This window comes from Melospiza georgiana, chromosome 3, assembly GCF_028018845.1.
Source record: "Melospiza georgiana isolate bMelGeo1 chromosome 3, bMelGeo1.pri, whole genome shotgun sequence".
In the NCBI taxonomy this organism is placed as follows: domain Eukaryota; kingdom Metazoa; phylum Chordata; class Aves; order Passeriformes; family Passerellidae; genus Melospiza; species Melospiza georgiana.
The window spans coordinates 72,723,766-72,737,627 of record NC_080432.1 but is presented as its reverse complement, the minus strand read 5'-3'; the positions used below and the strand labels follow the sequence as shown (position 1 = coordinate 72,737,627).

The following is a 13,862-nucleotide window of genomic DNA, read 5'->3' as shown; positions in this document are numbered from 1 at the left end:
ATGTACACATAAACATGTACCAGGACATTACTCTTGAGGGAAAACAGCTGGACCGTCATAGTGGAAACAGTGAAAAAGGGATACGATGTCATTTTGCTAAGCAAATATGTTGAGGAAAGGCAGACAGGACACATAAACTAACCAATAAAAGGTTGGTTTTCCACAGCAGTATCAGGTATTTACAAATAATAAAAGCCTCTGTCTTAGCAACAAGATAAACCCCAGGCTGTCAGGAGCCATAAAACTGCTAGTACTCCAGTACAGAAAAGCAGGACTATGGGAAATGCATTTATTGAATTGTCCTCTGTGTCTATCCTATTGTCTTCACAGACAGTCACTGCTTCAAGATTAATCTTCTTGGGATATTACCAAAAAGATGGGCTGGTTTTACTTCTGTCATTGTGTCAAAGCATTATTCCATTGCAGTAGGTTGCAAACCTCATCTGGTTTAATATATGCCCAATTTCAATACAAGAAAACAAATTATACAATTGCTTCATCCAGTCAGTTTTTGTTTTTCTGTTTAAACAATTTTCTTTGATATTTTGGTAATATTTAGTAATATAGAAGAGTGCATTTAACACTGTTGTTAGGACTACCTACACAGGAAACAGAGAAACTTGGAGCTAATTCAGCAGCATTAATAATCCATAAAAACATCCACGAATTCACTTCCAGCAAAATCATACAGTTACTGAAGCTGTGGCTCCATGAATCTTCTGAGAAAACAAAGCCAAAAACAAACCACAAAAACCCAACACCACAGACAAATTAAAACAAACACAAAACCAAACAAAAATCCAAAACCAAACAAAAATTTTAAGTTTTCCTTTTCAGATGGGATGAAATTAATAAGGAGACAGAGGCTGTAAGTATAATCCTGGCCAAGTAACAATAATTTAAACTGTGCATTGTGAAATGGTTACTCTGATTTACACAATCCATCTTAAACTCTTTATACAGCACAAGGCTAAATAATTAAAAATTAGCATCCTTTAAAAGAACAGGCAAAATACTGCAGGATCATATTAGTGGTTTATTCCAAGGTTTCAAGTGATTTGGTTTTGTTTGTTTGATAATAATGCTGACAGGACCTTTGGAGTTTTTGGGATGTTCTTTTAAAAACAGAAGTATCAGGACTTTTAAAAGCATTAAATCATATCTACAGGGGAGAATGGCAGGGGGAGAAGTTGTAGCAGGTGGAAATAAAGGGGGATAATGACAAGCAGACAAAGCTTTGGAAACACAAAAATAATTGCCTTGAAAGAGGAACAGGGCACTCTTTCAACACTGCCTGCCCATCACAAAGAAGAAAATCATGGATAGGAGGAAAAAAAAAAGAAGAAAACCCACATCACATTGTCTTGCCTCCAGTTTCTAGGTAGGCTTATTTTGACAACCAAGGAAAATGAGTGTGCAAATGGAAAAATGGAATCAGCATGCCTACCTTGCAAAGTGCTATATTTAAGATGCCTCAAGCACACAATTTATTGAATAGCCATATTCCACTGTGTAATGACTAATTTGTCAGATTGCTGTTGAAAACATACGTAAAATGATTTTTAAAAATCAGATAAATAAAGACAAACCTGTATCTTGCCTTCTGCAAGAGGTAACACAAAACAGTGAGCAAGGACTGAGGATGCAATCACACCATCAGGCTATTTCATTCAGTCAAATAAATTCCTGTTCCTGTTGTTTTTTTAAATACATGTGGATATACCTGAACCTGACCTCCAGTAATTAAGATTACTTTTATAAAAAGTATAAATGAAGCAAGATGAAGTGTTTATGTAATTTTCAAAAGGCAAGGAAAATTTCATTAATATATTATAAACTCACTTTTGCTTTAGCACTCTGTGATCAATTACTCCTTTTTCATTTTCATGTGAACACAGATACTTCTCCACAGGGCCAGAAGAAATTAACATCTGTCTGTCAGTAGCCCTAAAAGAAAAAAAAGAACAAAAATCACTCTCAGGTCTTGTGCAGCTTATAGAAAAGAGGATGTTTAGGGTTCTAAAATGCCAGTGGCAGAAACAGAACAGAAGTAAAATCAACATATCAAATATGTCATGATTTTATATGCTCATGCCTCTTAATCAATTTCTCAGTTCAGTTATCAAACTAACAAATTAAAAGGGAAAAGGTAGAAAGTTCTGCCTGCTTATATTCTAATTACTACACAGTTACAAATCCCAAGAAAATCAGACCTCTCAGAGTTGCAGGGTAACATCCATCTTCATAATCTGGCATCCCCAAACTTCTGGGAAAAACTAACCCTTGCAACAATTAAGGGGTGAGCTGAAAGAGCTAATTACACAGCATTTCAATACATTTCTATTTAGCTAGAATCTTGAAAAATTCTTTTTTTCTGGAGATTAAGTCAAAAGCATCAAGTCAGCTTTGCATTACTCCAGCCACTCTAGAAGATCTCCAAGTGCTTCCTGATCTTACAGCTCCTGGCCATTTGCTCCAGCTCATCACTAGGAACAATAACTCTAGATACCCACTTTGCTATGAGCCAGTCCACTACTTTCCATTTAACCTTTGTTTCCACTTCTCTTCCTCCTCATAGTCGTTATTTCTTGTTTTGGTAAGTGTGTTTGAGGAAGCCAACACCAGAAGTTTTACCCCATACTGGGCAAAGGCAGAGCTAAGAGAGGGGATACTGTTATGCTGCCAAGAATTCATGGCAATCATAAAACATTAATTTTTTTCCTAACCTCCTCTCTTCAGAACATCTGAACTCTAAAGATGCTCTAGAAATTGTTCCAGCCTCAGTTGCACTCAACACACAAACGGCTGTTATTGGAAATGACATTTAAGTTTGCCATATTTATAAGGGGAGTTCTCCCTTTCCATGAAACAATATATTTCAGCCATGTAGTTAAACGAAACAACAAAGAAACCCCTCAGTAATATTCTCTGTGTGGCTCTTGGAAACAATTGATTGTGAAAGTGGAAGGCAGCTTCATGTTTACCCGGTAATGTCTATGTGTGAGCTCCACATACACACATGAGCAGTTTCTACTGTGGGAACACTTCCACTGAACCAGTGACAGACACAGGATGCTATTTCCATGTCCTAATCCAAACTGCTGGAGATGTAAACCACATTCTAATTAGCCAAATTTTTTACTTCCACACAGAAAGCGTTCAGCTATTGCACTCTAAATTCCATGTCCAGCCAAGGACTTTGTTTCTGTTTCTGTCAGGGAGGAGAGGTCAGCACAATCCATACACAGTCACAGGATGAGCCAAGGACACCAGGATAAAGAGGTGGCAGCCAGGAGTGCACCAAAAAACACTGGGGATAGCATTTCTATGAGAAATACAACAGGGAAATATTGCTGACAGCTCTGGGAAGCTCCACAGTGACTTCAGCTGACCCAGAAAGAGACTGTGATGATGATGATTTCTTCCTGCCCTGAGCAATGCCCTCTCCACACTGTCACTGGTCCTGGCACGGCAAGCAAGTTCTGGAAACTGGTCTGACTGAGAAATAATTCTGAAAAACAGAAAAGATGGTTGGTTTTCACCTGGGCTCAAGCACTGCATGATAGGAGCTAGGAGCATGCAAACTCAGATTTCACCGTTGTTCTCTGGCACCACAGGAGGACCACACACCCAGCTGTGGATGCTACAACTGCAGACCTTAACACGGTTTCTCTTCTCACTGTAATTCAGCCTAACATCAGGGAGCAATGGAGGAAATGTGAGTTCACATCTACTGTGAACTACCAGAACTGTGAATTTTACATTAGTTCAAAACAGTGTCTCGTAAACTCAAGTCATGAGTCGAACTAGATCAAAAGAAATTATTCTTACAGGATTTTGTTCAAGATGTACCGAACAGACAAAGATAATCAGACAAAGCACTGCAGTGGTAAGAAAAGAGAGTCAGAACTATCTGCATATAAAGATACAACTTTCAGTTTTGTAAAAAAATACTCTTTTCATTATAGATGCTTTTCCATAATTTTATACCCCAAAATGCACAGAATACATTGACTTTTTACTCGTCCTAAAATACATGATTGAATGCATCTTAAACTTGCTTGGATTTTATTCTTTCTTGATGACACAAAAAATATTTCAGGAACAGCAGCTCATTTACTCAATTTCCCTGTAAAGAGAAGGATACCAGCAGTTTATTTTCCAGGAAGGAGATTAGATAGGGAAAGATTTTAATGTAAACTATATTCACTAAGATTTGATATTTTAAGATTTTTTTTTGGAGTCTGCAGAACTTCACAGCAAAGCTGCTGCACTCATGCTACTGCAACTGCATGCTCTTTGTGGGACAGCATGGCTTGACCCGCAAGAGCTGACAAACAGCCACATCTGAGACACAGTCTATGCAAACACCCCTGACAAAGTCAGAAAGCTGAATATCCAAAGCAACATCCTAACTGCCCTAAACATAAGGACATGCTTTCTTCTGAACCCCCTGCTGAAATCATGGTATATCCACTGCTGTACTTTGGATGAAGTACAATATACGGAGTAATCTTCTTCACAGCAGACACCTCTACCCCTAAAGAAGGAGCTTCCTATAACTCAAATGGACAGGCCCTTGGTGCAGAGAACTGAGACTGGCTGTGATCTCATACTTCAGGCCTGTGATAAATCTTACATGCTTTGACTTGGTCTTCTTCCTGCAATCCCCTTCTCTCCAATGGTGTAAGAGAATTTACCTCAGGAGTTTCACAAATACTTCCACAAGGACAAGAGGATCTTTCTCCCTGTGCAGTTTAGTTCTGCTCATGAGCTCAAGTTGTTTGGAAGTAACTCTTATCACTGTTTATCAGGCTTTTGTTTGGGCTGTTAATCACCTCAGAGTGCACAACCTGGACTCCTTTTGGATGAAGGCAAATGCTCTGCAGTTCTAATCCTCTGGGATTAATCCTACTGTGACTAATGCAGCCTTAATGCTAGAGTCCTTTCTTTTGACAAAAAATGCATTTTGGATCCATGGCAAGCTGCTCTCTACAAGCCAGGATTTTTGGGTTTTAAAGGGACCACTTGGAGGTCAGGATTTCTCTCCTCAGCCAAGACATTGAGAAAAACATAACCCTGCTAGACTTACAGTAGATCAGAATGGAAGTAAAGGATGGGAGAATCAACAAACCTCTCATCCAAATACACCCAACAAAAACACTCCACAAACTCTGCCCCTTCCTCCCCTAAGAAACCCCAAACAAACAAAGAAAACCTGCTCAACCAAGAGCCAGAACATAATAATTGAGGACAATCTCCCTGGAATCTGTTTTCAAAAAATATATCTAGTTTCACAATAAATTTCAATAATCCACTATGGAATTATTAAATGCTTATATCTGGACCAAATCCAGAGTTTCCTTTGATAAATTGACTTTCAATATACCTGTGACAATTACTATCTCTGACTAAATCATTATTTTACTCTAAGACTTGCAAGCATTTAAAAGTAAGTTCTTCAAAAGGCTAATATATTAAACAGAGAAAATCCTAGCTATAATGAAAGTTTGACAGTGCTTCATTCAAATGAAAACTGGCTAAGAAGGAAGTTTAAATTAATTAATGGCGTGGTTCAGGAATGTCGATGCCCTGTTAAAAACCACAAGGTAAGAACCCAATTTTACATTTCACATTTGTTACAGTTACTGAAAATAAAAAAAACAGGTACAGATGAAGAGCTAGTAAATGCCAGTTTTAAAATGCCATGAAAAGAACACAACTATATCCAGACTGATATTTGCTGTGCCACGAACAAACTCACCCACTGATTACTTCTGGAAATTTTTGAGAAGCTGTTTCACAACAGTATGTGAGGGATTCCAGCCCACTCTTCTGTTGCTGATATTTTTTAATCAGGTCCATCAGCACTGCCTGGTGCCCAATCTTCTTCACCAGCTGCTGCACCATACGATCATTAAGAGCCAGAAGAGCTGCTCCACTTATTTCTTCTTCTGCAGATTGAAGGGGTTAAAATCATTACTGTAAAATATCTTTTTAGTTACAGTTATATTCTGTATGCCTAAAAACATGGTGACAGAAGATGGGTCAAAGGGAAGGATGCTTTGTACTGCTGACAGTCATCTTCAGCTGTCACCATCCTTTCCCAAGCAGTGCCAGGAGTCCTAATCACTGCCCAGATATCTTCCCCTGACATAGAGCCAAGTCTGAAACACACAGAGGCAGAGGTGACAATTTTAATGCTGTAAATCAGGCCTTGCTTGAATCACAGGAGACTGTTGCTTGCTGATGAAGGAAATAAAGCTTTTTAAGAGTACACAAGAAATAGACTGTTCACATTACAGTTTCTTGTGCACTCTTCTGTAGAACATAAAACATTTACACACTACATTTGCATTATTTCAAGAGATTGCTACAAAATAAAATAGGCCCCGTCAGGACTTTTAAACTGCCAGCTCTGATTTGAGGTGTGCCTATTTATACACAGGCTTAATCTCGTCCCCCAGGATTTCTCAGACTCCGTAACAAATCTGTACACTTATGCTGATTTATCAGATCTATGTCAGCTCTCACACTAATAAATTTCTATAAAAGTCTGAGGTTAGCATATACACACATGCCCCAAACCAAAACAAGGTAGGCAGTGCCAATAAAATGCATAGCAAGATATACTAAACAAACAGCACCACCCCCCCAAACAATAAAAATGCTTACCACGGAACTTAGGAACTAGTTCTCCTAAATTTCTCAGTTTCAACCAGTTGCAGACTTGCTCAACTGACCAAGTTTCCATCTTCAGTTGTTTCAATGCTAAATTTCCCTCTGAAATGAAAACAGGGGATTATTTTTGTGCTGAGCTCTAAGCCAAACTCCAACATTTCATAGCAAAAAATGCACTTAGCAAATAATATATCTACATGCTCTGAATAAAAATAGTGCTAAATAATCCAGCTAATGTCTGTTGTAAGTGGCAGTTTGCTTGGATCCCTTTCCTCACCTCCTTTCCTGTCTCTGGCTTCCCTCCGTTCTGAGGCAGCCTCATTCCTTATAAAACAAGACCTGCTCGGGTACCATTAACACCCAGGTTTCCACACAGAGAAGAAAAAAGGTGTGAAATTCACCACCACCATCAGGCTCATCAGGAAATGGCTGACATTTTACAGAAGGAAAAAAAAAAAAACAAGCCACCCCACCACCAGATAAGAGTCTGTCACATCCATGCTTACAGTCAGTCAAACACTTTAACCCCCTCTGCACCGCCTGGCAGGGCAGGTACCCAGCAAATACTTAACCCTGAATTACCAACAGCTAGGGACAAGCAAGGGGAAAGGGAGGAGGCTGCTCCTGCTGTTATTTGCCGGTTCCTTGCTGCAGTGGTACCTGGGAGGATGCAGCGGGTGCCCTGGGAAGGCAGAGTCTCTGGGGCTGCTGGGACAGGTGCATCCACCCTCTGGATCAATCCGGCACATACCGTGTGTGCCCCCCTGCCTGAAGGACTCACTCGGATGACGAAGGGGTGCAACACACCCCAAAACCACCAGTGACCTCCCCAGAGGAAGATTACTTGTAAAGGCACAGCTTGTTCCACACTGCAAACTTCTCAGCACAGCAAACTCTCTCTGAGGGGAATTTTCTAATTATTTTGTTTTAGCTCTACTACCTAAAAGAGCACCAAGTGCTCCACAACCATGCTTGCAATCCACAGCAAAGCACTATTGGAGTCCATTTTTCAGACAAGCATATAAGTGTCTGGCATTGTTGGTCAAACATTTCTTTCCATACCCTGAGCCTCCAGCAAATTCCAGGCTAACATGAGGATTCACCCTCACAAACCTCATCAGCATCTGTGCTCAAAAGAAAAGGAAAAAAAAAAACGAAAGCAACTCCTTGAATAAAAAAAAATTCCATTTTCATCCTTCAGCAGCAGAGACCTTCCAAAAGACACACACTTCAGCCTACACTCTTATGCCTGTCGACTTCAGCACTTAGAAGGGTTAAGTTTAAGAGGAATGCCTTTCTGAATTACATGAGTGGGTTTAATTTGATATGACAACAGTAGCCATACAACTCCTCCCCCAGGCTAAGCAACAAGAACAGGGTGTGAAAAGTCATTATTTGTTGAGAACTCTGGTGTAAATTAAAAATCACACCTTTCTGTCACACTTCTTACTTCCTTGCAAAGCGTAGGGCAGAAAAAAAAAAGTCTCCAAAAACTTGAAAGATAAAACCGAGTGCAAAGCAGAAAGATACTTCCCTTATCAACCAAGCAGTGTAAAAGGAGAGAGATACATTTAAATGTTGGAAAGGTCACTTCTTCACCCTATAAGAAGACTAACGCCCTAGAACAATTCTTCTAAAGCAGACAGGCAGATACCGACACTTCAGAAAGTGTCAAGCAAACTCTAGTGCCATGCACAGCAATGTGCACATTTAGCCCTGGGTGGCTAATTCTACAGCACAATGGCCACTTGCACATGGAAATGCAGGCTGCACAGTTTATTGAGGGAAGTGATGATAGCTTAGAGGCTGTTTTTTTAAAAAAAAGATTATATACATTAAGGGTCATGAAACATCAATACCTGAAATGCTTCTCAAAAGTGATTTCAGTTACTTGCATCTGCTATAGATAAAGCAACAAGAAAAAGAGCACATCAGTCTTCTATCAGTGTTATGGAGACAACAAGGACTGAGCACAGATGCTGATATTTGTCTTCATTAATGATTCTACTTATTACAGTAGCATCAAAAGACTACCCAGCAAAATGTTGCCTGTGTTGAATGTGGTGAAACCTGTGAATATTTATATTCCTCAATCAAGTCTTATAAGTCAGAACAACAAAAACCCAATAATAGAAACATCTAGAGAAACATCTACATTTACAGTGTAAGTTCAAGTCAAATTCAGAACAGTTCTAAGAGTGAGTGATCTCTGTTTGTTAGCAATATAGCCAATCACTGGGACCCATTTCTTCATACACCTGGGCTCAATAACTACAATTAGGATTTAACTAGTCCTGGTTAATGAAATTAAATAATGAAATCAATGAAAATTACTTTTCCCTAGAATGTGACAGGAGAACACTTCTATTTACTATAAAATTCTTCAAAACTAAAGGATGAAAATCTCAGGTATATAGATCTATCAATGGTACAGATTTCAGCTCACATAATTGGTTACTCAATAGCACGAGATGGGGATCCTGACCAGCATGCCTGTGCTGGCAGATGCATACTACATATGCACCAAATTATTCCACAGCTTGTCCATAGCTGCCACAATCTTGAAGTGACACTTCTAAATGAATAAGCCAATATATCAAAATACTTGAAACATGATGAGTGAGCTATTATGCTTACCTATGAGAAAGCTTACGGCACCAAGACTTTAGCACAACTTTTGACAGGCCTCCATGAGGTTTTCACCAATGTCAGAGTTTTGGTTGATTTTAGCACATTTTAGTGCTAAAGGAATGTGTAAGGCATGTGCTGTGTGCACAGCTATACATCACAGCTGTATGTCACATTTTGTAAAAGGCCAGGCCTCAAAGTTACAAGTGTGATGAGGAGGAGTTGGTGCATACCAAAGATGTAAGCAAAGTATCCCATGTGCAATTTTATGCTCTCTTAATTTCGCCTCATCTTCAAATGCACTAGAGAGACTATTAATTTCTTTCCACTTACTACCAACCTATTTTTTAAAACAATTAAAAATAGATTCAAACAAATGTATTCAAGACAGAATATGTAATCTCAGATCCAGTGCTGAATTATCATGAAAAGAACATCAGTTGTCCACAAACCTTTTCAGTAACACATAGGAAAAGGATCTGAGGTAGAGCCTCTGTCAACTTCCCCATCCCTTGAAAATGTCAACAACATATTGCTATCATTTATCACATGTTTATGCTAGCATGAACCATAGTGCAGAGATGCCTGAAAGGGGAAAAAATCCCAATATGAGTGAAGAAACAAATCTTAAAGTCAACACACCAGTTTCCATTTCTGTGCTGCTGTAGAGGAAGACACATGCAGCTGCAGACAAGGAGAGATGCAAATGTACAGCAGATGCAAGAGAAAACCCATATCACATAGGAGAAAGGCTATATAAGAAGATCTAGGAAGAACACAAGCACATCCATTAGCCAGCTGTAGACAAAGGGATACAAGCCAGACAAACCTTTTAAAATTTGATCAGAGCTAAGGGAAGTTTCAAGGGTTCTGAACATGCCCACCCATTATCAAGTAAACAAATCCCTCTGCAAGAATTAACTCTGAAGAATATTATAAAAACTCATCTCTTTCCTTAATACAAGGGCTCCTGATTAAGCATGCCATTTCTAATATTCAAGTTTTTGCTATATGAATTTTAAAAATATTTTCATCAGCACCATCTGAAGTACTCTGGAAAAATGAGTTGTCCCACTTCAAGAGCAAGATTCAACACAAGAACCAAGAGAGAGAACTCTATTACAGGTGTGCAAGTCATTTGGCAATTTAAAAGGAAGAAAGTTTACTTGGCTGTGATTTAATAGTAATGTAAATGAGAGTCCATTCTTGCTATCACTGGCAACAGTGCACAAGGGATAAAATGAAACACTTAGCTGTAAATGCCTTCTATATTTTTTTATAAAACCTTCTAGAAATGAAGGCCCTGTAAAATCAAAACTTTTTATATTATCCTATTGTAATGGTTTGACACTGGCCTAACACCAGGCACCCACAAGAGTCACTTTCTCACCCTTTCCTGCCACAGCTGGGCAGGGGAGAGAAAAACAAGCATACAAAGACTTGATGCGTTGAGATAAGGAACGGGAGAAAAAAAAATCACTTCAACAGCAAAACAGGCTCAACATAAGGTTGAGAAGTGAATAATTTATGACTAACAGAATCAGAGGAGGATAATGAGAAGTAAAATAAGCCCTTAAAACACCTTTTCTCCCACAGCCCCTCCCTCCTTCCCACCAAGAGCACAGGGAGACAGGGCATGGGGGCTTAGTCAGTTCATCACCAAGATTTTCTTCCACTGCTCCAGGAGAGGAGTCCTCCCCCTGTGAGGCTGTGGGGTCTCTCCCGTGGGAGACAGCTCTCCATTAACTTCTCCTGTGGGTCCACTTCCCACGAGTAGCAGCCCTACCACAGCTGCTGCAATGTGAACTCCTCCCTGCTGGCAGTCAGTCCTCCCAAAACTGCAGCGACATGGGGCTCTCTTTCCACGGGGTGCTGTCCTCCAAGGACAGGCTGCTCCAGCCTGGAAGCAGGGGCTCTCTCTCCACCGGGTCTCTCACTGGATCACAGCGCATCCTCCAGGCATCCACCCGCTCAAGCATGGGCTCTGGGTGGATCTCTGCATCCCCCATGGATCCCCACAGGCTGCAGGGGAACAGCAGCTTCATCATGGTCCCACCACAGCCTGCAGAGAAATCTTGGTTCCAGCACTCCAAGTACCTCCTCCCCTCCTTCTGCACTGACCTTGGTGTCTCCATGTTGTTTGCCTCACACATTCTCACCTCTTCTCAGACCAGCAGAAACACTTGGTGACTTCATTTTGATTTCCTTCTTAAATACACCATCACAGAGGCATTACCAGCCTCTCTCATTGGCCCAGCTTTGGCCAGCAGGACATCCATCTTCAGAGCCACCAAGGATTGGCTCTGTTGGACATGGTGGAAGCTTCCAGCAGCTTCCCACAGGAGCCATCTTTGCGACCCACCTGCTACCAAAAACCACAACCTGCAAAACTAATCACCTTTAAGAAAAAAGTATCAAATAGAAATACAATGTTACTGGGCAGTGAGAACAGTCAAAAAGTCAAGTAAAGGTTAAAAATTTATGAAACACAAAAATGAAATTTCATGTACCAAAAAGAAAGCAATCAGACTGAAGATGTTCAGTATGACATGGACACTGGTCCAGAAGACTAAATAAAAAAATTAATTTCATCTTGTAAATGATATCATGCTGACTTTTCTCCCTAAAGTGTAAGTTTCTCACCAGGGCCATGAGTACTGTGTGATCATGCTGCTGCTTGCTGGCTGACTACAGGACTCCAGCTCTTGTCACTGGGCAATACAGAAACCTTGGGCACTGCAATCCCCCCTAGCCTGAACTGGCAATCATAATCCAGCTCTCTTCCCTGCAGCCAGTCATGTGGTCATACAATCAGCAGTGCAGGCTGAACTGAAAACATCATGTTTTGGTGGGTTTGGATGGATCAGTGTCTTTAACCAACTTACTGGCCAATTGTGTGAAAATAGATGGTGGAATCATATCTGTAGATTTATCATGGTGTACATTGATTCTTGTTTCAATGCATTGGAACAGTGAAGATTTCTATCTTAATGGAGCATTGGTTTGTAAAGTTAGGCCAAAACCCCTAACAGTGTTTACCTCAAAAAAAAAAAAAAAAAAAAAACCAAAAAAAAACCAAAAAAAAAAAAACCAAAAAATTTATATGTACCTATCTCCGGTCCCTCAAATTGTTTTGATACTGGTTGATACTGGCTACTTGAATGATACTGGCTCTGCTTCTTGAAAGGATCTCTTTCAAGTAACCCTTGAAAGGTTACTTTTCAAGCTTTTCTAGTAAATAAGACTAGTAAGTTGTGGAATACTCAACCAAACCAGGCTGATCTTCTAATTGCTGAGAAGGATGGATACAAAGTTCTATTATTTGCTTGCTCTGCTCTTGATTTAGAGCCACAAACAAGTTCAGAGAGCTAAACCAGCAGTCAGTTGTAGTGACCTCACAAAAAATGTTTAATGCTAACTGAAAATAACAACTTACCAAGTCTATTCTGATGGAAAATGCTTAGTGACATTTTATAAGTGGTTTAACCTGCAGATCCTCAAAGGTGCTAATGTTCAACAAAGCTACTTTCTGTTGTTCCCAAGGGATGGATACAGAAAACTTTTCAGCCTGGGCAACATCTAGAAAGTGATGCATATCCTTAACTGAGTCGGTATAGCTGAACTATGACATTAAGTGGGGGCTCCCATGTGGACATGTGGCACTTACACATTTTTCTCATGAGTAAGTGATTGACACAGCTCTTACACCTTCAGTACACAAAAGGTGTTATAAAATATCTCTTGAATTTTGTTCACACACTTTAATTGCTCTTATTATATATTACATCTTGTACTTAAAATTAGATTTTTCAGCCATGTTTTGTCAATGTAAGATTTTGTCAAGCCAATGCTTGACTCAATCATGCCCCAAGTCAAGACTGTGCCTCTTGCTGAAAAGGATCTTGGCCAGTCTCTGAGAAATACACCATCATCAGGTACAGCCACATGTCTGAGACAGCCCAACCTCAAAAGGAGCTACAAGCCATATCTAGAAATATTTATCAGGCAGGAAAGAAACAAGAACCTCAACAAAATTTTTAAATTCTCCTGCCATTCAATCAGTAGGACGAACCAGCTAGGTAGAGTATTGTCATTATAGTGCAAGAGTTCTATTGTCATTACATTGCAAGGGTTCTATATTGCTAGAGTTTTGTACCTCCTTGATGTTTCTTGTAGACAGCTCCTCTAGGCACTGACTCTTCCTGCTCCCCACAGCAGCCAACTGACTCCAGTTCTCCCCAACCAACCCACTCTTTTATAGCACTCTTCCTATTGGCTACAGCTGCAACCTGTTAACATCAGGCCTGTCCTAATCCTTAACAAATGGCTCAGCTGCAGCTCTTTAGGGAATAAGATTACATTCTATGCCGCCTTCATTTACCCATACTGTATCCCCCTACAGTAGAGGAGTGAGAGTTACTAGGAAGACATGCAAGCAAATCCTGAAATGAGCAAAGTGCCCTTGCTGGTAAACACAGGTGCCTGTGTACAATCAGCTTTGGCCCAGAGGCCGCTTCTCTGATGGTCATGGTGAGACTGAGGAATGAGGTCTG

The 13,862-nt window shown here is 40.1% G+C and overlaps 1 protein-coding gene across 1 annotated transcript in view; it reads right to left on the bottom strand.

The window, feature by feature from the left end:
- The window catches only part of SAMD3 (sterile alpha motif domain containing 3), a 36,068-nt gene extending 28,784 nt beyond the window's left edge, over positions 1-7,284 (bottom strand). The window contains exons 1-4 of the mRNA XM_058020533.1: positions 7,264-7,284; positions 6,676-6,783; positions 5,765-5,954; positions 1,843-1,947 (exon numbers count right to left, since the gene is read on the bottom strand). Of these exons, the coding sequence (XP_057876516.1) occupies positions 1,843-1,947; positions 5,765-5,954; positions 6,676-6,754 (374 nt within the window). The 5' untranslated portion in view covers positions 6,755-6,783; positions 7,264-7,284. The remainder of the gene's footprint in view (positions 1-1,842; positions 1,948-5,764; positions 5,955-6,675; positions 6,784-7,263) is intronic.
- Positions 7,285-13,862: the final 6,578 nt, after the last annotated feature.